Below are 25546 nucleotides of genomic sequence, written 5' to 3' on the forward strand. Positions count from 1 at the left end.
AGATGACCTCTGGAGCTTTCTAATGTCTGTGTGTGTTCCATAGCACATACCCACTTACAGGCTGCTTTTGGGAGATTTCTAAAACTGCTCTAAGGAGCTGCGGTGGCTCAAGTGGTTAAGACGCTGAACTGCAGGCTGCAGAAGGTCGGTAGTTCAGCAGTTTGAGACCCGAGTGTGCCGCATGACGGAGTGAGCTCCCGTATCTAGTGCCAGCTCCTGCCAACCTAGCAGTTCAAAAGCAAGACATTGCAAGTAGATAAATAGGGACCACTTCGGTGGGAAGGTAACAGCGTTCCGTGTGCCTTGGTGTTTAGTCATGCCGGCCACATGACCACGGAAACGTCTTCGGACAGCGCTGGCTCTTCGGCTTTGAAACGGAGATGAGCACACTGCAAGACTCAATAAGTGCTGAAGGTGAAAAGAGATTAAAAAAACCCAGGCCAGTATTAAATACCACTAAATAGCAGTAAGCAATCTGAACAAATTATTTACTTATAGGGCATGATAACTAGGACGGGAAACTCTATGGCCCCTCCCTTCCCTTGGTGGCCTGAGCACATTTTGCTTAATGGTTAATCCAGGGCTGGGGCCAATTGATGTGTTACAAAGTTTTCACCCGTTGATAGATGTGTTTTCAGGATTCTGTGCTCAGAAAGTAATTCTCAGGTGTGCATGAGCCTGATGCAGATGAGAACATCAGAAAAGAAGAGGAGAAGAAGAAGAGATTGGATTTCTACCCTACCCTTCACTACCCAAAGGAGTCTCAGAGTGGCTTCCAAACTCCTTTCCCTTCCCCTCCCCACAACAGACACCCTGTGAGATAGGTGGGGCTGAGAGCTCTTGACAGAAACTGCTCTTGTTCAAGAACAGCTGTGCCAGAACTATGGCTTGCCCAAGGCCATCCAGCAGCTGCAAGTGGAGGAGTGGGGAATCAAACCTGGTCCTCCCAGGTTAGAGTCCACACACTCAGGGCTTTTTTTGTAGAAAAAGCCCAGCAGGAACTCATAGACCACACGCAACAGCAGAAATTCATTTGCTTATTAGGACACACCCCTGACAGCACAGCTCATTAGCATATTAGGCCACACACCCCCATGTTACCAGAAGTGTGGTCATCCAGACACACTCACCTTTTGCTTCTTATTCTGTTTACCTTGTTTGTTGTCAAAACTCAGGGCTTTTTTGTAGCAGGAACTCCTTTGCATGTTAGGCCACACACCCCTAATGTAGCCAATCCTAATGAGTTTCTGCTGTTGGGTGTGGCCTGTTATGCGAATGAGTTCCTGCTGGGTGTGGCCAACTCGGGAGCCATCCGGAACTCCGTTCCTGTGCGTTCCTGCCTAAAAATGGCCCTGCGCACACTTAACCACTACACCAAAGCCCCACTGGATCAGACCAGGGGTCCAGCATCCTGTCTCCCTCAGTGATCAACCAATTTTTCTGGAGGGCCAACAACAGGGCAGAGAGGCTGAGGCCTTCCCCTGATAAGAATATCAGAAGAGCCCTGCTGGGTCAGACCAGTGAGGGTCCATCCAGTCCAGCATCCTGTCTCCCACAGTGGCCAACCAGTTCCTCCAGAGAGCCAGCAACAGGGCAGAGAGGCCGAGGCCTCCATAAGAACATCCGAAGAGCCCTGCTGGGCCAGACCATACAAGAGTATTGTGCCACCTGAAACAACCAACACAACTTTTGTCCAACATACAGTTTTTTGTTTTCTACATTCAACTTTTTCAGCTGCTCTGGCCCACAAAACGTGGAAGAAGGAGAATTGTGGAAGAAAAAATTGTGTTCGTCTTTCAGATGCCCCAAAGTCCCTGTTCCCCAACCTAGTTGCTGCTAACAGCCAGAGAATTGTGGAACTTCAGTACACTAGTTGCTGCTAACAGCCAAAGAATTGTGGGACTTCACTACACTAGTTGCTGCTAACCAGAGGTCATTTCAGGGGGGGATGCGGGGATCGCAGTTCCCCTGGGTGAGGTGCGGGGGGGCACATGATGAAGCCCCGCCCACTGCTTCCGGACACCCCGCTTCCAGCTCTCATTCAGCCAGGAGGAAGCAAATGAAGTGGGAGGGTAAGTTGCTTCCTCCCCGCCTCTCCCCACCCCTGCCTGCCCGGGGCCAGGGAGGGCCTTGGTGGGGCTTCCACGCACTCCCGCCGGCCTTGCAGGTCCACCACCGGGCCCCTGATATCAGGGAGTGTGGCATATGCTAATGAGTTATGCTAATGAGTTCCCCTAGCTCTTTTTCTATGAAACGACCCCTGCTGCTAACAGCCAAAGAATTGTGGGACTTCACTACACTAGTTGCTGCTAACAGCCAAAGAATTTACAAAGCAGCCGGCTTTTGCTTGATTTCGTATCATAACGTCATCAGAAGCAAGTCAACTTATATTGTGTAAGAATTTTCCTTGAATTGTAATTATACTTCCTGGTTTCTAAGGATATCTCTTCACAAGAGTTGCTACATTTAGTATTGGGACTAGCCCTTATTACCTTTGAGGATTTCTCATGTTGGATCTGTCCTTAACAGCCTGAGCTTCAAAGCTGATATCATTAAGTTTCACAATTCTGTATATCATTGAGATATTGTACGGCTTTGGTTTGCAGGCCATGTTGATATTTTGTATATAATTTTCAAGCATAAAACTGACTGTATTAGCATGCATACTTAAGTGATTTGCGTGGATCCAGCCTATTATTTTTGCCCCAGTTTTGTTATTTTTGGATTTTGCTGGAAGCATCGTTCTCATGTCCCCTCCCTTATTTGGAGTGATATATCAAACCAGAAAAATTTATCCAGCTCCGCAAAACATTTCACTGTCATCCGTTCTTCCCTGAATTTCTGCTCAAGGCCTTCGTCCTGCCTCCAGGGAGTTTCCTGCAAGTGCACCTCTCTTCAAGACCTTGGTGTGCAGGCTTGATTCATGGGTAGCGTATTCAGGATGTTCTTTAGGAACGGGATGCAGAAATGGTATCTAACCCTCATAGTGTGCTGAATACCACAGTCAGATGTCACCAATACAACAGCGTTTGTTACTGACCAGCATGAACCTGCTATACTGTCTGGTTCACTCTTTCCCTCCCCTCCTGTGTGAGCTGAGACTGAAACCAAATCCTCAGCATCTTTTCCCAAACTACATTTCCCAGGATTCTCTCCTGAGAAACCACGACAGTTAAAATGGAATGGAACGGATGCATGTTTAAGTGCAGATAAGCCCTAATCAGAGGAATCATTTTGACTTTAATCATTATGACAGCTAATAACATCCCTCAGTCTGTCTGTCTGTCTGCCGGCAGATATCTAGATGTTGTCTTCTGAACAAATGGGATTTCTCTTCGTAGAATCTGCATTGGGCATGGTGCAAGGTCTCAACGGTTTGCGTCCTCTGCACAGGTATCCAAATCACAACCGAGCTTCATTCTTCCTATTCTCGTGGCACCAACTTCAGAACAATTGGTTTCTTTGGCATTAAGAAGCCCTGGGAGTTCAGCTCCAGGGGAATCTGGAGTAGTGAGAGATCCAGCAAGAAAAAATGTATAAATCAGGAGGTTTCAATTCCAGTTAACAAACCACTTATCCCAGTTGAAGAATAAGCCTTATGGGTGAACCAGTTTAGAGGTCTGGTACCTTAACTCTTAGGGTGCATTCAGATGGCTCTTTAGATCCGCATGAGGCACAATCTAATTTAAATGTAATATAAATTAAATGTAATTTAAATGTAATGTCCAGACATCAACATCTGGGAAACGTCCGTCTTCCATGAGCATCCCGTTTTGCCGCGCTTCAGAGCCATACTAAAAAGGTACTAGTTAAAATCTGGAATTTTCGGTTCCGACGGGCCAATCGCGGACTTACCCCCGTCTGATCGTTTCAGCGCGCAATTAAAAAAAATCTTGATTCTGCGCATCCGCGGATAAACAAGGCCGCAATATCACGCCTATGTGCATGCACCAAAAGGTTTTTGTGTGTTTTTTTAAAAACCCACCGTGCGTGCCTTCTTCAGTGGCTGCCATCTAGACAATCCACAGCAGAAGCAGCGCACGGTAAGGTGATTTCCCCGGGGGATGTCTGGTCGTGCGAGGATGGAGTTAAAAGATCGGGATCAAATTTGAGCCAGCATAATGGCGGGATTAGCTGCCCGTCTGAACTGTCCCTTAGGTTTCCTTGGTTTAGATAATATCAGGGGGGTAGCCAGAAAAGTTTGGGTGGTGGAGTATGGGGAAAACTGGGGGGGGGGCAGCTCCAGTTCCGCAGCAACCTCTAGTCCTTTCATTTAGAGGGACTCGATTCTGGGCTGCTTTTCTTTGTAAGAGGGGGGGGGGGAATCTCTGGCTCTCTTTTGCATTTTGCAATTTCATTTTATTTTTTGCAATCTTTTTTTTAAATTTAAAAACCCGCCTATTTTAAAAACCTATCTGGGGACACTCACCGGGGTATCTTTGCAGGTCCTGAAGGAGAAATGCTGCAGGAGCCTCACAATCGCCACTTTCATCGTGACCAGCGCAAATCTCATCCCAATGCAGTTCCGGGGACCGGCTCCGAAGGGCAGGTACGTGTAAGGATCGATGCTTTCTCTGTTCTCTTTGCTGAACCTGGTTGCATTCGAGACAGATGAGAGAAATGAACGGCTGCTGGTCAGATGTCTGAGTGCTGATCTGGCTCTGAATAGCACTTAGATGGGAGACTGCCAAAGAAGTCCAGGGTGGCTATATAGAGGCCAGCAATGGCAAACCACCTCTGCTTCTCTCTCCCCTTGACAACCCCATAAGTGTCACTATAAGTCATCGAATCCCAGAATCATAGAGTTGGAAGGGACCTCCAGGGTAATCTAGTCCAACCCCAGGCACAACGCAGGAAATTCACAAATACCTCCCCCCTCACACCCCAGTGACCCCTGCTCCACGCCCAGAAGATGACAGAAAACCTCCAGGATCTCCAGCCAAACAGCTGCAACTTGATGGAACTTTCCACCACCGCCACGATCCTGGAATACAAAGGCTCAACCCTCCCTCCGGCAATTACTTCGATAAAAATTGGGGCCCAAGCAGAGCTGACACAGAATGGGGTCACTAGACACCTCCCCCCCCCCGCCTGTGTCTGCTGTAATATTCCATCGAAATAGTGTATCCTCTCGGGTCTAAACTCCTCTGGTTCTGGCCAGTATTCCGGGTCCCGATGCAGATTGTAAGGCGGAATCATCACCACTGTGCCTTTTGGGATAACCACGCCATTTATTTCAACGTCTTTCTTGCTGACCCTTTCAAGGCGCCCCCCGAGGGGGTACAGCCTCTGGGTTTCATTAATCACCATGTCGAGGTACTCCAGTTGCATGACAGCATCATACGTGAGAGGGGCCTTTGGAGATGGTAACGGTAGATGGTTATCATACTTCGAAGTGGGCAGTGCGTGACATTCTTAACCAAGGACATGAAAAACTTCAGACGGCAGTTGGGAGAGACTTGGTTTGTCTGTGGGCTTAGGGACCACGGAAGACATGAAGTATACTGCACGTAAACTCCCAGCAAGCCATTCCTTTATTTTTAGAATAAAGTTATTTGATATTTTCTCCATATGCCTTCAGAAGTATTTTTACAAGTGTGAGAGTCAGAAGGGTAAGTTTTGTTAAAAAAGGAACTGTGGATGCTTATACCCTTTGTCGAGTCGTCCTGAGAAAGAATTTTTGATTGGTTGATAAGTTTCCATGTGTGTAGTGTAGCCAGGAGATCCTACAATTGTCTGGCAGCCAGAAGTTCTAGCTCTTTAGCATTATCCAAGGTGCACCACCAGGAGGGAAGCTAGAATTGCACCCCAGCTGCGAATGAGTGATTTGAAACTTTAGATATTAGTGTGTAAGGGGATTACCCAATTGGTCTGCATACACTTTGTATCAACTCGAATGATAAAAGGGTTGAAACACTTTCCCTATGAGGAAAGGTTAAGGTGCTTAGGTCTCTTTAGCTTGGAGAAACGACAACTGAGGGGTGACATGATTGAGGTTTATAAGATTATGCATGGGAAAGAGCAGGTAGAGAAGAGGTACTTTTCTCCCTTTCTCACAATACAAGAACTTGTGGGCACTCCATGAAATTGCTGAGCGGTCGGGTTAGAACAGATAAAAGGAAGTACTTCTTCACCCAAAGAGTGATTAACACTTGGAATTCACTGCCACAGGAAGTGATGGCGGCTACAAGCATGGACGGCTTCAAAAGGGGATTAGATAAGCATATGGAGCAGAGGTCCATCAGTGGCTATTAGCCACAAGGTATAGATAGGGACTCTGGGGCAAGAGATGCTCTGTCATCTTGGTGCTTGGGGGGGGGTCAACAATGGGAGGGCTTCTAATGTCCTGGCCCTACTGGTGGATCTCCTGATGGCACCTGGTATTTCTGGCCACTGTGGGATACAGAGCGTTGGACTGGATGGGCCTTTGGCCTGATCCAACATTGGCGTCTCTTATGTTCTTATGTTCTGATGTTAACTTGGTGACATACTTCGTATTATTCTACGCTTCCTGTGTGTAACTCAGCCATACAATAAATAAAGAGTAATGTGGATTCTAGGACAAGCCTGAGAGGGTGACATGGGCCGATATTCTCAGAGTGAGGTGAGGGCTAAGGTGACCAGATCTCAAAAAGCGGAAGGGGCTCGGGTCTTGCCACTGAAATTGTCCCCTAGAAGCTTTGCTTCCAGGTAGCTCAGGACCAGTTACTGTTTCTCTTGTGTTGCTCAAAGCGGCTGAAGGACTGCAGGGCCGCCTGTTGACTGGAGGGGACATTTTTGTTTCAAAGGATGAGTGTTGTTCATTGACGCAAACTGGGGGTGCTGAGCAAACCCAAGAGAGACGCCGGCCACTTTGGTTGTGCCGTCGATGGGCTCACCTTGTTGGGGAGAACAGACTCGATTTCGTCATGAAGCTTCTGTTGGACGTCAGGGTGCGTGGCCAAGAGGTAGGCGATGTAGCCCAGGGAATTGCTGGACGGCTCATATCCCGCGAAAATAAAGATGACCGCTTGGGCCAGAACCTCAGTGTCGGTCAAGCCTAAAAACAAATGGAGGCCGCAAAGATGAAACCCAAAGACTCCAGTGAGCATCTGTCCTTATGCTACATAAGCGTGTGCAAGGATTTGGAGTGTGTTTGTCCTCGACAGAACCGCAGTGGAGTGTGGGAACCATCCCATAACACTCTGTGTGACTCTCCCAAGCACTGGGAATGTACTGTGAAAATGCTTCCAAGTTTCTTGGGCTTCTGTTTCAAATCCTATAGTGCGTTTCTCCCCCCCCCAAAAGAAACAACAACACCAGTTCACACTTGACTCTTTGTTTGTTTGTATTGTCTCTAGAAAATAGCTTCCCGGTTCACACCTAGAGCAGAGGAGATCCCTTTTCTAGGTATTGTCGGTTCGTGTTTGCTGAACACACCCAAGAAAACTTGACGTCTTGCCAAGGTTGCTTTGTGGATTCTGTCAACACTGATTCAGAGGCATGTTCAGCATTTATTGCCAAGTCGAGAAGAATAACCTGCTGAGCATTCCAGACATGTGGACTGAATGACAGGGCCAGGATTTGGAGGACCTATGGGCAGGTGTCACTCAAGGGTCCCCTTATCCCCGACAGAAAGGGACATTATTGAGCTGAGAATTCTCGCTTTCTGTTTCTGACCTCCTTGGCAATTTTGGGCAAAGTGAGAAGCGGGGCCTTGCTGGGACTCCACTCCACTGATATCGGTGCTGTGCTGACCCAGCCGGTTTAACTGTAGCTAAGTAGAACTGCCACATATCTTTAAGAGCAGTGGCCTCTGGGAATTGAAGTCTTTAGTTAGACATCCAAAAGCATTCCTGTGACTGGCTGATCAACAGTCATTTCCGGCACCCAGAGACACGGGAATTCGAGTTTTATAGCCTTCTCCCCATTCCTCTGTCTACTCTTTAAACTGCACACTATCTTTTTCACCATGAGCCAGAGAACAGAATTAGATCACAAAAGATGTAAGTAAGAACCCTCCTGAATGCATGTGAAAACTGAATAAAATGATTTAATTCTACATGACCCTGGCTTGTGCGTTGAATCACGTCCAGAAGGCATTTGTTAACAAAGCGTCAGACGGAATAGGTGCCGTTCTAGAGATTGCCTGGAGCATCTCCTGAATGTATCTTTGTACTTTGTGTGTATTGTGAGATCTGGGACTGATGCTGATTGTTTTGGTATCAACCTACAGCGCAGTGTAGTGGTTAAGAGCGGCAGACTCTAATCTGGAGAACCGGGTTGGATTCCCCGCTCCACCTCCACAAGAAGCCTGCTGGGTGACCTTGGGCCAGTCACAGTTTGCTCAGAACTCTCTCACCCCCTCACAGGGGGCTGTTGTGGGGAGAGGAAGAGAAAGGCAATTGTAAGCCACTTTGAGACACCTTAAGGTAGAGGAAAGTGGGTTATAAAAACCAACTCTTCTTCTAATCTGGAGAACTGGGTTTGACTCCCCACTCCTCCTCCACATGAAGCCAGTTGGGTGACCTTGGGCCAGTCACAGTTCTCTCAAAACTCTCTCAGCCCAACCAACCTCGGAAGGTGCCTCTTGTGGGGAGAGGAAGGGAAAGGCGATTGTACACCGCTTTGAGACTCCTTAAGGTAGAGGAAAACTGGGGTATAAAAACCTAGCCTTCTTCTTCTTCGACAGAGAACTCTTGCATCCGCCCTCACTTCAAGGCCCCGCAAATCACAAAGCGCGAGGGGCGACTTCTGTGCTGTTACCTTTGAATGAGTGATCCATCCCATTGCTCTGCTGATGGCCGTTGGCGCCATTGCTGTTTTCTCCTTGGGAGTCGATCATCAGCTGCAGGAAATCCACCCGGTCCTGGGAATGGAATGAATGGGTCAATGGGGAGTTGCACAGGAGAAAAGAGGAAAGGTCTGTCGACAGCCATGGACCGTGGGAGCTAAATGGAGCCTCCCTGTGCAGAGGCAGTCGACCTTGCTTGTGAGCTTGGAAAGGTATCTGCCTGGCTGCCATTTGAAGTGGAGCTCTGGACAAAATAGGCTTTCTTCTGCTCTAACAAGGCTGCCATTTTATTCTTAGAGCCTACTCAGAGCTGGAATTTGGGAGGGGAGATGCTGTTGTGACTTTTATTATTATTTTGTGGTGACAATGCTTGATGCCAGCAGTAGGCAGCATCCCAGTTCTTACCCCTTTGCCTTGTTTCTGCCGCTGTTCCCTTATTTTCTCAACCGATCTTGTGAAGAAGTCCAGTGCGTCACTGGGAAAGAGGTTCACCTTCATTAACCGAAGAAGGGGTATGAGGAACGGGCACGTGACTGCAACAGGAGAGAGGCACATCGTGAAAGGGAAGCCTCCTCCCTGGAGCAAAACTCCATTTCTGCCTTCTGTGGGGGAAACCTTCAGAGCAATGTTCCCTCTAAGATGTGGAGTCTTGTGAGCAGAGGTCAATTCAGGGGGGATCGCAGGGGATCGTAGTTCCCCCGGTGAGGTGCAGGGGGCGGGGCACAAGATGAAGCCCCGCCCCCTGCTTCCGGCCGCCCTGCTTCCAGCCCTCATTCAGCCAGGAGGAGGCAGGAGAAGAGGGAGGGTAAGTTGCTTCCTCCCTGCCTCTCCCCACCCCTGCCTGCCTGGGGCCAGGGAGGGCCTTGGTGGGGCTTCCTCGCACTCCCGCCGGCCTTGCAGGTCCACCGCCGGGCCTTATGATGTCAGGGGGTGTGGCATATGCTAATGAGTTATGCTAAGGAGTTCCCCTAGCTCTTTTTCTACGAAACAACCCCTGCTTGTGAGCAAAAATTATACTTTTTGAGCCACTGGCATTAAAGTTGTGAGCGAGCGATTTGGCTGCTGCATAAATCAGTTTGCTCTGGGGCCCTCCTTCCCGAGCTGAGACAGAAATCTGTGAGCCGGAGGCTAAAGGACTGTGAACTAGCTCACACTAACTCAACTTAGAGGGAACACTGCTCCAGAGCTTGCAAGTGTCCCGTTGCTTCGTGCACCCGCCAGTTGCCGCTTCCCAACACATGCCCACAACAGAAAACACACGCATGTAGGATCGCCACAGGTAATGTCCTTTAGAAAATATAAATATTATCAAATATACCAACATTCATGTATTAATTACAAATTAGATAAAAACAGATATAGGCCCAATAATAGCCTATGCCTGTTTTTGCATAATTTGTAATAAATACATGTATTTTGGTATATTTGATAATATTTATATTATATGTTTCTAATCGGCCAGTTTGGTGTCGTGGTTAAGTGGGAGAACCGGGTCTGATTCCCCACTCCTCCACTTGCACCTGGCTGGATGACCTTGGGCAAGTCGTAATTCTGATAAGAGCTGTTCTCGAAAAAAGAGCAGTTTCTGTCAGAGCTCTCTCAGCCCCACCTACCTCACAGGGTGTCTGTTGTGGGGAGGGGAAGGGAAGGGAGTTTGTAAGCCGCTCTGAGACACCTTTGGGTAGTGAAGGACAGGGTGTAAATCCAATCTCTTCTCTCTTCTTCTTCTTCTTCTATTTGTGGAAATTCACTTTTTGGTTTCTTAATTCAATTCGTTTGGGTTAAGTTCCCCCCCCTCTTTTTGTTCCCCGATTGTCTTATGTGACAGTCTACATTCGGGTTGTGTGTTGTTCCCAACACAACGGAAATGTTCGGTATGTAGGAGGAAGTCTGTATGAGCAAGCCCCAGTCTCATGTGGTCCCATTTATCCCTCAGAGAAGACTGTGCTCCATTTCCCTTCTGCACAAGGGTTGCTGGCTCTGGGTTGGGAAATCCCTGGAGATTTGTGGGGTGGAGCCTGGGAAGGGCGGGGTTTGGGGTGGGGAGGGACCTCCGCTGGATATAATGCCACAGAGTCCACCTTCCCAAGCAGTCATCTTCTGCAGGGGGACTGACGTCTGTTATCTAGAAATCAGTTATAATTGCAAAAGACTTCCAGCCACCATCTAAAGACTATTACTACAACAAAAGGGCCACGTTATGGAAGGCAATATTCAAGAACTTAAGCACCGTGTACAATGAATTGCATATTAAGATTGAAATAAGCGTGTAAATTCTATAAACAAAATCTATATTGTGTCAGTTGTCATAAAGAATGCATTGTGCCTTTATTTCAGTCTTAATATACAATTCATCGTAAATGGTGCTTTAGTCGTTGAATATTACCATCTAGAGACTGGCAACCCTTTTCTGGACAAAATTTCTGTTTGCCAAGGTGCAGGGCCTTTTCAGTAGTAGCACCTATTCCATAGAACTTTCAGAACACGAAATCTCAAATAAAGAAAAGGGAGGGAGGGAGAGAAAGAGAGGAAGGAAGGAAGGAAGGAAGGAAGGAAGGAAGGAAGGAAGGAAGGAGCTAGACTTTCACAGATTTGTGGTCAGGACCTGAAAATCAAAACAAAACAGTTATGGGGAAAGGAAAATATTCACAGGTCCACAGTCAACTTCCTAAAAGTCAGAAAACAGCAAAAAGAGAGAAAAATAGCCAAGCTTTCAAAGGTTTGCAATCAGGATCCGAAAATTGTGAAATATTGCCAAACTTTCACGGGTCTGTGGTCAGAATTCAACAGTAAAAATAAAAAATAAAATTTAAAATCATGGAAAACTGTGAAAAGTAGAAAAACTGCGAATTGTACGAAAATATGCTTATAACGTGGCTGTAGACCTTTGCCGGGCTTTGGACAATCCGAAGAGAACTTACATGTCAAAATGAAGAGTGGGTCAAAAGCGTTGAATTTGGTCATCTTCCTGATCTCCTTGACAAAAGGGTCTTTGGGGTTGTTCATGGAGTCGATATTCACCCCGAACGAGGTGCTGGTGACGACGTCCATGCTGTAAGCACCGAAGATCCTAAGGGGGGGGGAGGAGAGGGAGAGCATCCAAGCTGGGGGGGGGGTTGTGTGTTAAAAAAACAAGTAACAAAAATGTTGCCTCTTGCCCCAGTGACCAAACTAAACTTTTCCAATCTTGTAATCGGTGCCAGAGGAACTGAAGCAACGTGAGCTCCCTTTGGAGGTACAGAGGGTGGCGAGGGCGGGCAGCGCCTGCTCGGTGGTGACACCATTAAGGGAAGGAATTCCATCGCCATGGTTCATTTTTAGGTACCCACTCTCAGTCCCTTGTGGAAATAAGCAGAAGATGTAGTTACGGAATCCAAACCGGAAGAAAGTCGTGGGCTGCCTTCAGACACCACAACAAAAAAACATGTTTGTGCCGAAAATTGGAGCTAATTGTTAGAAGGAATCCCTCTAGGGTTGCCAACTCTGTTTTGGGAATTCCCTGGAGTTTTGGGGGTGGGGCCTGAGGAGGTCCTCAGCAGAGTATAATGCCACAGAGTCCGCCCTCTGAAGCAGCCATTTCCTCCAGGGAGTCTCTGTAGAGGCAGCCCCATAGCCAGAGATTTTGGGTTGGTGTGACATGGGGAGATTTTGTCGGGCAGAAGGGGAGGGGTGCCCGCACACCTTCCCTGAACTCCAAGCGGTGATTTCGCCAGTTGGAATTCAGGCACAAGCACCCCCCATTTGAAAAACACCATTTAAAGGGAAATCGACGTCTGGAGTTCAGGGAAGGTATGCAACCGCCCCTCTCCCTCCCTTCCTGCAAGATTTAAGGGGCCCTCCAGCTGTTCGGCGGACCATGTGCTTCCGCCAATCAGCTGGAGGGCCCTTTTAATGTCACAGGAAGGGAGGGCGGGGGAGAGGGGCGGGGGAGGTGGGGGAGAGCCAGCAGCTGTTGTGGGGCAGGCCTGCCATTTGAGGGGGCCTAGCCCCGAAATGCCCCATCATAGCTATGGGCCTGGTAGCTAAAGATCAGTTGTCATTCCAAGGGATCTTCAGGCCCCACCTGGATGCTGGGAACCCTAAATCCATCCCATCTGCATGCCAACAAGTTAAAGAGTCCCCCCTCCAGCCAGGCAATCTGCGTTGCCCGCCGCGGATGGATCGAAACGTTGCTTCTGATGGGAACTGCCTCTTCTTCTGGTCGAGCGACTTACTCTTTCACCTCGACGGGCTCATCCCTTTCCACTTTCTTCTGCACGTTCTGCACCAGAACTTCCCCGTAGTTTTTTATAATGGGGAACATCTGAAAGACACAAGCAGGAGGGACCTGATCTAAGGACCTGATCGGAGAAGCTTGGGAGGGGGGATGTCATAAAGAACTGCAAATGCAATCGCATTTTTTTTTTTTTAGCATTCTCTGCTGAATCGTTTTTCTTTTCCCGCAGAGAGGGGAAGGTGTGAAACTGGCTGGTCCGCTAATGTGGTCTGTAACACACTGTTTATGCATCATCTATGAATACACGTTTATCCCACCATTTCACCAGGGCACTTAGAATGGAGATCTCATTTCACTCATTTATAACCTGCTTTTTCTCTCGGCAGGTACCCCCAGCGGCTTCTGTTTTTCTCTCCTCCAAATACGCTCCCCTGATGCCTCTTTTAATCTTCACAACAGTCCTGTGAAGTAGGATAGGTCCAGAGAGAGCGTGTGACTGAGCTCAGGTTACCCATGGAGATTTCATGGCAGAATGGAGGCTTGAACTCTGGCCTCCCCCGGGACTAGTCCGGCACTGCTGTCAGATCTCAGAAGCTAAGCAGGGTCGGCCCTGGCTAGTATTTGGAAGGGCGGCCTCCAAGGAATACCAGGGGCGTGACACAGAGGCAGGCAATGGCAAACCGCCTCTGATCATCTCTTGCCTTAAAAACAAGTCTAGCTCGCCACCTAGTGGTGCATAGCACTCAAAGAGCTCGAACTTCTGGCTGCCGGACGATCTTAGGATCTCCTGGCTATTCGACACAGAATGCCATACGATAATTAATTAATTTAATTAGTCCAGCGCTATAACCAAGACACAAGGCTCTCAATATTATTTAGCTCCTCAAGATATAGAGTCTTAAAATCCTGGGCAGGTTTTGCTCCCGCTCCATATCTCTCTAACATTGTATACGACGGCTATAGATGGGCTTTCTCTAGAGCACGGTTTGATGCCCCACCCTCAAACTTGTTACAAGGAAGGTTTTTGCGTTGGCCTATATTCCAAAGATGTTGCCCTTGTACAAATCTTGAGATAGAGTCGGTCTCACATATTCTGTTACATTGTAACTTTTATGCTATGGAGAGACAGCTGTTAATTTTTCCATTGTTGTCCAAATTTGAACCCTTGGATGTCCAGTTGAAATCTGCGGAATTTTTTGTTGGAAGACCGGAAAGAGAGGATATCTTTAGCTGTAGCAAAATTCTGCTTCCTGGCTCTTAAAAAGAGGAAGCTTGTACCCTAGATATTAAGTTGATGACAAATTTGCGTAGTTTCCGTTTCTGCTTAATGATATACTGCGTTGTTCCCGTATTTGTTTTAACAGCCTTTTATATATTCAATTGAATTTTATGTATTTATTGTGTATTTTATATTATTGTTCCTTTTGGAAGTGTTTTATATTGGCTGGTCGCTTGACCGTATTAGTAAACTTGACTTGAATATTATTTAGCATTTTTATAGCACTTATCTGTATCATGTGAATATTTACGCTATGCCTCAGTTCTTTCTGGTTGGTTCTGATTGGCTGTGTGCAGATTAAAAGGCATCCTGCCAAACAGAGCTGCTGCCTGAAATGTTGAAGAGTTGCTATTACAGTTCTACGTAACCTTGATCCCTGGCATTTTGTGGTTGGCTCCGCCTCCCAGAGCAGCCATTTTTGTGGTTGCGCCCACCGCCCTTTGCAGGCTCATAGCCACAATTTTGTGGCTTGTGGGGCAATTTTTTCCCCCTGGTGGGGCTGCCATTATTTGCCATTTATTTTCCAAATGAAAATTTAAAAAGAAAGAAGGAGCTTCTTCCCGTAGAGGAAGGTGGTTCTTGCGCACTTCTTTTTTAAAAAGTGATTCTTGGGTCTATTTGGCACGTGTCCAGGGAGTGCACCCCTTTAAAAAAATTATTATTATTTTAAACGCATTTTTGTAAGGAAATCTTCTGGGGCTGTCCATTTAAGTTTGGTGTCGTGGTTAAGTGGGCGGACTCTAATCTGGGAGAACCGGGTTTGATTCCCCACTCCTCCACTTGCACATGCTGATGTGACCTTGGGTCAGTCACAAGCTCTGGCACAGCTGTCCTTGAAAAAGAGTTCTCTCAGCCCCACCCACCTCACAGGGTGTCTGTTGTGGGGAGGGGAAGGGAAAGGAGTTTGTAAGCCACTCTGAGACTCCAAGTGAAGGGCGAGGTATAAATCCAACCTCTTCTTCTTCTTCTTTAAGGGAGGGGGCAGAGCCCCGAATAGCCCCACCGTGGCTACGGGCCAGTTGTCAGAATTCCAAAGGTGCTCGATTCCTTGAAAAGCCTGGGGACTGTACCGTCCTGAACGTCATTGACTTCAGCGGACTCAGAAGGGTGTAGCTCTCCTTAGGATGACACCATTAGGCAGTTCCCCCCAAGGCCACCGGGCGAATGGACGTCTGAGATGGACGTCATGCCCGTAGGAAGCAATTCTGACTCTCCATAAAGTGGGCGCTGAGTAGGCCGTGGAGATTGTGTTTGAGCTGAACGGGCGATATCTTCCAGTGCAAGAGCTGAGTAAGTCAGGATTTGAATGTCCCCATACCCTTCCCGCATTTTTACCTCCTTCAGCTTCCCGCTGGTGAAGGTCGGCGACAGGACGGTGCGAATCCTTTTCCACTGCTCGTCCTTTGCTATTGACACAGCTTGATCCAGCATTCCCACCAAGTCTATATTCTAGAGTGCAAAAAGGAAACCATGTTAACTGTACGCAGCTTTCTCTAGATAAGCCAGGGAGTCAGGACCTGAACGCATGGCAAGTCTACATTCTAGAGTGCAAAAAGGAAACCATGTTAACCATACCCGGTTATGCCGGTTTGTCTAGGATCTGAACACATGGCAGATCCCAGACTTGAGGCTATAGAGCTGTCCCGCAGGGACCTGTGACACCAGCAAGCACTGGAGTAAATTGGTGATTGGATGGCACATGCAAATATATCCCTCCTCCCACCACGCCAATTAAGTTAGAAGTTGGGTGCCTACCCGGCGATTGGTGAAGTTGGTGTAGCACTCTTTCACTAGTACGGCTTTGATGATGGTGGGATCCATTACGCCTAACACAGGTTGCCGGCCGTCATAAATTCTGCAGTGAGAATAAGAATAAGTAAATAAGGTCAGGTTTGCAATAGGTTTACAGCAGGTTCTTAATATTGGCCCTTTATCGGACTTCTTTCCTCCTCCATACTCTTCCCCTGACAGCAAAATTCACAAAAGGAAAAAAAAATTATGTAAGATACACCTAGAAGAAATTCTAGCGTGTAGCCAGGCCCTCAGCAACTGCACAAAGATTTAGCCAGCCCTAAAGAATGGTCACGTAGCAGGAGTGGGGAAATTACTGCATAGATCTGGAGACCTATCTAAGGCTGTGGTCATAACAATCTACTAAATGATCTACTTTCAGGCCCCAATCACACGAGCGAGCAGAGGTCATTTCGGGGGGGGGGACGCAGGGGAACGCAGTTCCCCCGGGTGAGGTGCGGGGGGCGGGGCACACGATGAAGCCCCGCCCCCTGCTTCCGGCTGCCCCGCTTCCAGCCCTCATTCAGCCAGGAGGAGGCAGGAGAAGAGGGAGGGTAAGTTGCTTCCTCCTCGCCTCTCCCCACCCCTGCCTGCCTGGGGCCAGGGAGAGCCTTGGCAGGGCTTCCTCGCACTCCCGCCGGCCTTGCAGGTCCACCGCCGGGCCCCTGATGTCAGGGGGTATGGCATATGCTAATGAGTTATGCTAATGATTTCCCCTAGCTCTTTTTCTACGAAATGACCCCTGCGAGCGAGATAATCCGGGGGGGGGGAGAAGAAGAAGAGGAGAGAGTGGATTTATACCCCGCCCTTCAGTTGGAGTCTCAGAGTGGCTTACAAACTCCTTTCCCTTCCCCTCCCCACAACAGACACCCTGTGAGGTGGGTGGGGCTGAGAGAGCTCTGACACAAACTGCTCTTTCAGGAACAGCTGTGCCAGAGCTTGTGACTGACCCAAGGGCACATCAGCAGGTGCAAGTGAAGGAGTGTGGAATCTAAACCTGGTTCTCCCAGATTAGAGTCTGCACACTTAACCACTACACCAAACTGGAAGTGTGGCTTTTTGCTCCAGAGCAAAATGAAGCGCGGTATCGCGACCAGACGTTTCCCCCGATGCTCCACGCACATGCCCCCAGCCGTGATCACACGTCGACAGTGAAGTGTGGCAAACGGGGGGGGGAGAAGCGGCATGGCGCGATCACACACGTGGCGATCGCAGGCTGCCACTTCCCAACCTCACTGCCATTTTTTTCCCAGGCGGAGGTCCCACCTGCGTATGAACACGGAAGTGAATCCATAGAACAGTGGGCCAACGCTGGACAGACTGCAGACTGAATGGCCGCAGAATGGCCATAAATCTATGCAGACGGCTACTATAAAACTGAGAGATCAAACGAAGTGAAAGCAGCATGCAGTCTGGACACGGCCATAAAATCCGACAGTCAATCAAAGTGAACGTGGCATGCAATGTCGAGGTGGAATTTCTGTTCCGGCGTGGGTTTGATAGAACAGAGGAGCAAATGCTAGATGAAGATTGGGCCCCAGTTGCAGATACAGCGTTCTTGAAGAACACCTCCTCCTCCGGGTATTTTTCTGATCTCTGGGACCACACTCAGAAATACTCCAGACAAACTCTCTAAGTATTATAAAAATAGCTCCGAGATATGTTGGAGATGTAAAAACAATGTTGGAACATATTATCATGTTTGGTGGAACTGTGAAAAAATTGTTAAATTCTGGAAGATTACCAAAAAAAGTGATAAAAGAAATTACAAAGGTTAAATTGCAGCTGAAACCAGAAATCTTTTTACTCACTATCACACCGGATGGCATTAAACGAGATGGTTTAATAATCATATTGTATATTCTTGCCATGTCGAGAATATTAATTGCAAAACAATGGAAAAAGGATATGATACCCAACAAAGAAGAGCTAAGGGATAAAATTATTGAAATAGCTGAACTAGATAACTGAATACGATTCTTTCAGGAAAAGATGAAAGAATTTTTCAAAATAGATGGCAGAAAGTTTATAACTGGGTGGGGAAAAACTGTTAGAGGATCTTCCATTTGTACTTCCAACAAATGTATATGTTTTACTATGTTCGTTATTTTATGTAATAGAAAATGTATAAATAAACTTATTTTTAAAAAAGAAAAGAAATACAAGCTGGTATTAAAAAGATGACTTACCCCCAGATTTTTCCATATTTCTTGTGGCACATGCTATCAAACTGCACAAAACCCTGGAGAAGACGTGGAGGGAGAAAAAAGTTACGCCACCGGAACAGACCGTCTAAACCAGCATTCTGTTTCGGACAGGGGAAAGCTCACGGGCAGGGCACGAATGTCTCAGATACTCACATGGCGGTAGTGCAAGGCAGTGCCAAAGAAAGGGACTGGCGTGGGGCCCGGAATTCCCAGTCTCTTGAACACACGAAACGGCCATACTCCATATCTGTTTTTGAAGTATCAACAAGGTATAAAGTTGAGACAGAACCGTCACGGGCAAACTATTTATTTAGATACACTCTGCTTTTCTCCACGATATTTTATTTGTTGATTTACTCCATTTATGCCGTCTCCATTTTGTTCTCACAGCCACCCTGCAAGGTGGGCTCGGCCGAGAGAGAGAGTGATTCGCCTGAGGTCGCCCAGTCCATAGCAGAGTGGAGGATTCGAACCCGAGTCTCTCACATGCCAGTTCAGCACTCTAACCACTGCATTGCACTGGCTCTCAGGAGACTACAAAAACTGGCTGTGAAGACTGGGGCTCAGGGCACCATTTGTACAATTGCGTACAGTCACCGCCTGCTGAGGGGGAAAAGATGAATGTCTCTGTCAGGCATACAAATTGGTGGAGAGCATTATTTAGGGCTGGGTTCCAGGTGGAGGAGGAGAAGGAGAAGAGTTGGGTTTTATACCCCATTTCCCTCTACCCTAAGGAGTATCAAAGCGGCTCACAATCCCCTTTCCCTTCCTTTCTCCACAACAGGCACCTTGTGAGGCAAGTGGGGCTGAGAGGGTCCTGAGAGAACTGGGACTGATCCAAGGTCCCCTAGCAGGCTTCATGTGGAGGAGGAGTGGGGAATCAAACATGGGTCACCAGAGAAGAAGAAGAAGAAGAAGAAGAAGAAGAAGAAGAAGAAGAAGAAGAAGAAGAAGAAGAAGAAGAAGAAGAAGAAGAAGAAGAAGAAGAAGAAGAGAGAGCATTATTTCGGGCTGGTTTCCAGCAGGAGGAGGAGAAGGAGGAGGAGAAGAGTTGGTTTTTATTCCCCGTTCTCCTCTACCCTAAGGGGTCTCAAAGCGGCTCACAATCGCCTTCCTTTCTTCTCCTCAGAAAAGGCACCTCGTGAGGTAGGTGGGGCTGGGAGAGCTCTGAGAGAACGGTGACCAGCTCTAGGTCACCCAGCTGGCTTCCTGTGCAGGAGTGGGGAATTAAATCTGGCTCTCCAGATCAGAGCCCGCCTCTCTTAACCACTGTGCCACGCTGGCTCTCTGGTGTGCACAGAGATGTTGCCCATAAGACGGAGCCGTACGTGGGTCTCCAAGAACCACACGGTGGCCTCTGAGCACAGAGGCTGTGGAGAACATCCCTGGAGCGTCTGGGCCATTAAGCAGCCCTGGCGCACAGCTCAGGGAGGACTGCCGCTCCGGTCCCTGGGCAGCCAAAAGCCCTACCGGCCAATGGCTCCGGAATGTGCGGCAGGTGCCATGTTGGGAAACAGTCCTCCAAAGCCCCGGAATGCATATCAGCACTGTGGCCGTCATCCCCCAAAGTCCCGCCCTTCCTCTGGGGCCCTGAACCAATCCTCGTGGTTACGGGCAAATCCAAGCGATTGTTAGCCAATCAGTAGCCAGCCCCCCTTGGCATTGTGTCTCCCTGTATTTAAAGAGGCCCTCTCTGCAGGTGGGGCGAGGGGGGGGGGATGTTGTCGGCACATCCCAGATTCCTCCTGGCTCTAGATCAAGCTCAAGCAGAGGCCTACACCACTTGATGCCCAAACAGAGCCATAGGGTTGCCAGCCTCTAGGCGGGGCCTGGAGATCTCCCACTTTTACAACTGGCCTCCAGGCAACAGAGATCAGCTCCCTTGGAGAAAAGGGCTATTTTGCAGGGAGGACTCTGTGGCCTTGGACCATACTGACGCCCCTCCCCTCCCCAAACCCCGCCCCTCTCCCGGATCCACCCCCAAAGTCTCCGGGTGTTTTCCAACCCTAACAAGCCAAGAAATTCGCACCATCATAAGCTCCTGGTCATATAGCATCTGAAAGGAAGGGATTGATTTGGCAAGAACTTGTTCACAAAACAGTGCCCCCACTGCTGGACCTCCTGATGTCACGTGGTATTTCTGGCCACTGTGTAACCCAGAGTGTTGGACTGGATGGGCCTTTGGCCTGATCCAACATTGGCATCTCTTATGTTCTTTTGCAAATCTAAAGCCACTGTGTACAATTAATAGTCACTTAGGGGAGGGGGTTGTTGTGTGTTGTATTTCCCCATATTCGCCACGTACACGGTTCTAAATTTGCAGAATCGCCCCCCAGTTATTTTCGTGTGTGTGTGTGTGTGTGTGTGTGTGTGTGTGTGTGTGTGAGAGAGAGAGAGAGAGAGAGAGAGAGAGAGAGAGAGAGAGAGAGAATTCCTCCAGCCACATAGTAAATACCGGACCAATATAGGAGCAATGAACTACTTTGTAAAAGACAAAAAAAAAAAAGCAGGCCAGGACCAGCTCAAAAACCTTTCTTCCATGCCGCCCCTGACAGTTCCAAGGCCGGCTGCAGAGAAGTGTCTTGAAGTTGGAGTGGTACAGTCAGGGGTCATTTCCTGCAGGAGCGCACAGGAGCGGAGCTCCGGCAGTAAAGAGCCCAGGGGGCGGGCACATGCAACAAGCCCCACCCCCTGTTCCCAGCAGCCCTCAGTCAGAGCAAGAAGCAGCCAGGTAAGTTGCAGAGCCCCCCCCCCCGGCCCAAAACAGTCCAGTGGCACCTTTAAGGCCAAGTTTTATTGAGGTACAAGCTCTCCCTCCTCTGCGAGGACAGATCTGCATGTCCCTCCCCCCATAGCTAGCAATCCAAAACAGTCCAGTGGAGCCTGAGCGGTGGGTGTTGCCTTCTGACACACGTCCGGTGATGTCAGGGGGTGTGGCATATGCAAATAAGTTATGCGAAAGAGTTATGCTAATGAGCTCCTGCACCTCTTTTTCTACGAAATGACCCCTGGGTACAGTCCTTTCTCCTGCCTTGGGCACCCGTTATCTGTAGCTCAGTAGCACCTTTAAGACGAACAAACTTTATTCTAGCATAAGCTCTCGAGAAACACGGATGACGAAGAGAGCCATTGTTTCTCGAAATCCTATGCCACGACAAAATTTGTTAGTTTTAAGGTGCTACGGGGCTTTTTACTATTTTGCAGACTAGCACCGTTTTGCAACAACAGACTAACATGGCTAACTCTACTGCTAACTTTGCAGGCGTAGACCAAAACCGTCGACGTCCAGTGGCAGGTTCCTCATTTCAAAGGTTGCCTCTCCTTTTCCTTGGACTGCTGTCTTTCCTTTAGTCAACACGCTTGTTCCTACCATTGTAAAGAAGTTCATGGCATGTTTTTTCCTTCAGGGCAACCTTTGGACCGGCACGGTGCCAGGACAGGTACGCTGCGATCAGCAAGAAATGTACTCTGCTTTCTGTCTTTCCTTTCCAGCTTTATAAATAACGCTTATGCGCCTGTCGATGTGGCACCTGTAATTTTTGTAAAGCCCCTGAGTACATTTGCAATCATAACTCACCACCAAAGAATACTGAAGATATGTCAATCCCCCCCCCCCTGCACACAAGATTTGTCACATCAAATTCTCCTGCAATGCCATTTCCAGTGTAGGAATTTGTGTCGAGATTTAAGGCAATGCTGTGATGAGAAAGGCAACACAACAGACACCCTGTGAGGGTTGTGGGGCTGGGAGAGCTCTTTCGAGGACTGCTTGTGAGAGAACAGCTCTGGGAGAACTTGTGACTGACCCAAGGTCACACCAGCAGCTGAATGCGGAGGAGTGGGGAATCAAACCCGGTTCTCCCAGATTAGAGTCCGCGTTCCCAACAACTATACCAAACTGGCTCTTCAAAGATAGAAGCCGGAAGGCAATGCTCCCTCTAAGCTGTGGAGGCTTGTGAGCAAAAATTCTACTTTGCGAGCTACTGCCATTAAGGTTAAGGTTTGGCTACTGCATAAATTAGTTTGCTCTGCAGCAATGCTCCCTCTAAGCTGTGGAGTCTTGTGAGCAAAAATTCTACTCTGTGAGCTACGGGCATTAAAGCTGTGAGCGAGCGATTCAGCTGCTGCATAAATTAATTTGCTCTGGAGCCCATCCTTCCCGAGCGAAGGTAAAAATCTGTGAGCCGAAGGCTAAAAAACTGTGAGCCAGCTCACAGTAACTCATTTTAGAGAGAACATTGCCGGGAGGAAAAATCCTCCACTGGAGCTGAGATGTTACAGGGCAGATTAAATGCAATCTGTGCTCCCAGTGGTGTTTTCATGAGAGGCTGGTGGAAGCTGAATTGGGGAGGAGTCCCAGCAAGGCCGTGGTCCCTTGGACAGCCCCCCCTGAGTCGTTAACATGGGGAAGGTCCTTGGCTCAGTGGAAGAGCCTCTGCTTGGCATGGAGAAAGCTCCAGGCTCAGTCCCCGGCATCGCCAGTGAAAAGGGCCAAGAAGGTTGTAGGAGGTTGTGTGAGGCCATTCCAGAGCGGCTGCCAGTCTGAGCAGGCGATACTAACACCGATGGACCAATAGCAGGGGTCGTTTCATAGAAAAAGAGCTAGGGGAACTCATTAGCATAACTCATTAGCATATGCCACATCCCCTGACATCAGGGGCCCGGCGGTGGACCTGCAAGGCCGGCGGGAGTGCGAGGAAGCCCCACCAAGGCCCTCCCTGGCCCCAGACAGGCAGGGGTGGGGAGAGGTGGGGAGGAAGCAACTTACCCTCCCTCTTCTCCTGCCTCCTCCTGGCTGAATGAGGGCCGGAAGCGGGGCGGCCGGAAGCAGGGGCGGGGCTTCGTCGTGTGCCCCGCCCCCCTGTACCTCACCTGGGGGAACTGTGATCCCCCGCGATCCCCCCCGAAATGACCTCTGATCTGATTCACTCAGTCTGTTTGTGCATTCATCTACTCAGTATGGCTTTTTCCAATTAATTTTATCGCCAGAAGGCTTTTGAGCTGAAATAAGTAAGGAAGCACGGTGTCTACAGTACCACATAGGAATCAACACGGAGCATTGTGTTAACATCTCTAGATATCACCCTGGCAGAATTCTACCCTATACTGTAAACAGTCGTCCTTAAAATAAGTTCATTTTTCCCCCCACATTACATTGGAGTCGCTATCATGTTTGACTGAAGTAGGGGACACGACTTCTAATATCACATTTGTTCTTTTAAAAAATGATGTCTTTTCCCCAACTTTAGGGAAGGTACAGTTGCCTGGGAGGGACTCCCACTGAATAGAATGGGGCTTACTTCAGAGTAGGCCGCTTGCTCTTCGGCAAAGAAGAGAGCATCCAGTTCTTTCTTCTCGTACCACAGTCGCTTCTGCACAGGTAGGCGGCATTTTGGGATGCCAGCCTCCAGGTGGGACCTGGAGATCCCCCCAGAATTTCAGCTCGTCTCCAGAGATCAGTTCCCCCAGAGAAAATGGATGCTTTGGAGGGTGGACTCTATGGCATGGTGCCCCACTGAGGTCCCTGCCCTCCCCAGGCTCTGCTCCCAAATCTCCAGGAGTTTCTCAAACGGGAGCTGCCCCCCCCCCCAACCAGTGGCCAGGGGCGACCTTGCAGCCCTAGTGGTATTCGACAAGTGCAGCATTGGCCGGCATGGAAATGGTTTTATGGCAGGGAGCTGCCCTAGTTGGCGTTCTGCTGGTCATGCCACAGGTACAAGAAGAGAGGTATGACCACCTTAAAAAAATTAGAAATCTGAATTGCGGTTCAGGTAATCCTCTCTCAGCATAAAGGTAAATCCTTTGGAGTCTCTCGGTCTAGGCACACCTGGCCGTTCAGAAGCGCCTACAACTCTTCAGGGAGCCAGCAGAAATACTACTTTCTTCTTCCTCCCTTCACAGATTATAACAGACTGGAATGGCAGGGGGAGGAAACAGGCAAAATCATACGTACAGCATTACAAGGCCCAGGAGGACGGTGAGAAGCAACCACGTCTCAGGAGAAAACGCCGGCAGGAGATCCATGTCGACTCCGGGTCGGCTGGACTTTCTCTGGCTCGGTTGTGCGCCTTCCTGTGTTCGGAGCTAAAAGTAGCAGCCGTTTCACAACCTCTTCTGATTCACTCTACTCCAGTTCAGACTCAATCGGATTGAGCTTTATATAAGAGAGAGGCGAAGTCCCCACCTCTTATCTGTTTCATAACTCAACAAACCAGCCTAGAAGGGCTGGATTACTTCATTTGGCCTCCCTTCGAAAGATGACCTCTGGAGGCTCTCTAATGGCAAGACAATGTACAAACGTGTGTGTGTGTGTGTGTTCCATAGCACATACCCACTGGCAGGCTGCTGTGCTACATAAGCAGGCTTTGGGGGATTTTTTAATAATGTTCTAACTTCAGGGAAGTGTTTCTGAATTGATTGTTCTCCTGAGGAACACCCCATGTTTGGCAGAAGACTTTGAGGAGGATATTAGGGCATATACTCAGAGAGGAGTAGGAGTAGGAGTTGGATTTCTACCCCTCCCATCACTCAGGCCGAATCTACATATGCATTTTAGAATCAGCTTGGTGCCGCTGTTATCCCATGTGGTTTAGAACTGCTGCGCCTCTGCTTTCAAGTTAGCATTAGGGGAGCTGTCCACTTTGTCTTCGTTTCAGTTATCTAATCACAATCTATTGTTCATCACTAGATGGCCCCTGGGTTCACTGGAGTGTTCTGGGACTGGAATGACAGGCCCCAGAGTGCAATGGTAGCCCCTGGGGTTAGCAGGAGTATTCTGGGACTGGAATAACCTGCTCCAGAGTGGAATGACAGCCCAGGGGGTAGGAGATGTGTCCTGGGACTGTAATGATAGGCCTGGCATTCCAGTTCCAGGTAGGGCTGCCAAATCCCCCCCCCCCGGTAGGGCGGAATTCCCCCCGCCCCGGAGGCCCGTTACCCGACGCCGGGGAATCGGGGCCCGGGGGGAACTCCGCCCCGGTGTGCACGTCACCCGGAAGTGACGTCGCACGCTGGGGGCGGGGCCACACCATTTGAGGGGAAAACTCTGAGGGGCTGTCATTCCACTCTGGGGCCTGTCATTCCAGTCCCAGAACACTCTGCTACCCCCAGGGGCTGTCATTCCACTCTGGGGCCTGTCATTCCAGTCCCAGAACACTCTGCTACCCCCAGGGGCTGTCATTCCACTCTGGGGCCTGTCATTCCAGTTCCAGAACACTCCTGCTACCCCCAGGGGCTGTCATTCCACTCTGGGGCCTGTCATTCCAGTTCCAGAACACTCC

General features: G+C 48.9%; 1 protein-coding gene across 1 annotated transcript; it reads right to left on the reverse strand.

The window, feature by feature from the left end:
• Positions 1-3282: 3282 nt before the first annotated feature.
• On the reverse strand, positions 3283-24383 carry LOC107117320 (cytochrome P450 3A9-like). Its single transcript, XM_015419414.1, has 13 exons — positions 24220-24383; positions 18420-18513; positions 18249-18301; positions 16024-16123; positions 15604-15717; positions 12988-13076; positions 11695-11843; positions 9179-9306; positions 8746-8848; positions 6879-7039; positions 5129-5355; positions 4430-4592; positions 3283-3502 (listed from the first exon to the last, which is right to left on the reverse strand). The coding sequence occupies exons 1-13, from the start codon at positions 24288-24290 to the stop codon at positions 3425-3427; spliced, it is 1530 nt and encodes a 509-aa protein (XP_015274900.1). The 5' UTR covers positions 24291-24383; the 3' UTR covers positions 3283-3424.
• Positions 24384-25546: the final 1163 nt, after the last annotated feature.

The sequence above is a fragment of the Gekko japonicus genome, unplaced genomic scaffold (assembly GCF_001447785.1).
Source record: "Gekko japonicus isolate JY-2015 unplaced genomic scaffold, Gekko_japonicus_V1.1 scaffold513, whole genome shotgun sequence".
Classification (NCBI taxonomy): domain Eukaryota; kingdom Metazoa; phylum Chordata; class Lepidosauria; order Squamata; family Gekkonidae; genus Gekko; species Gekko japonicus.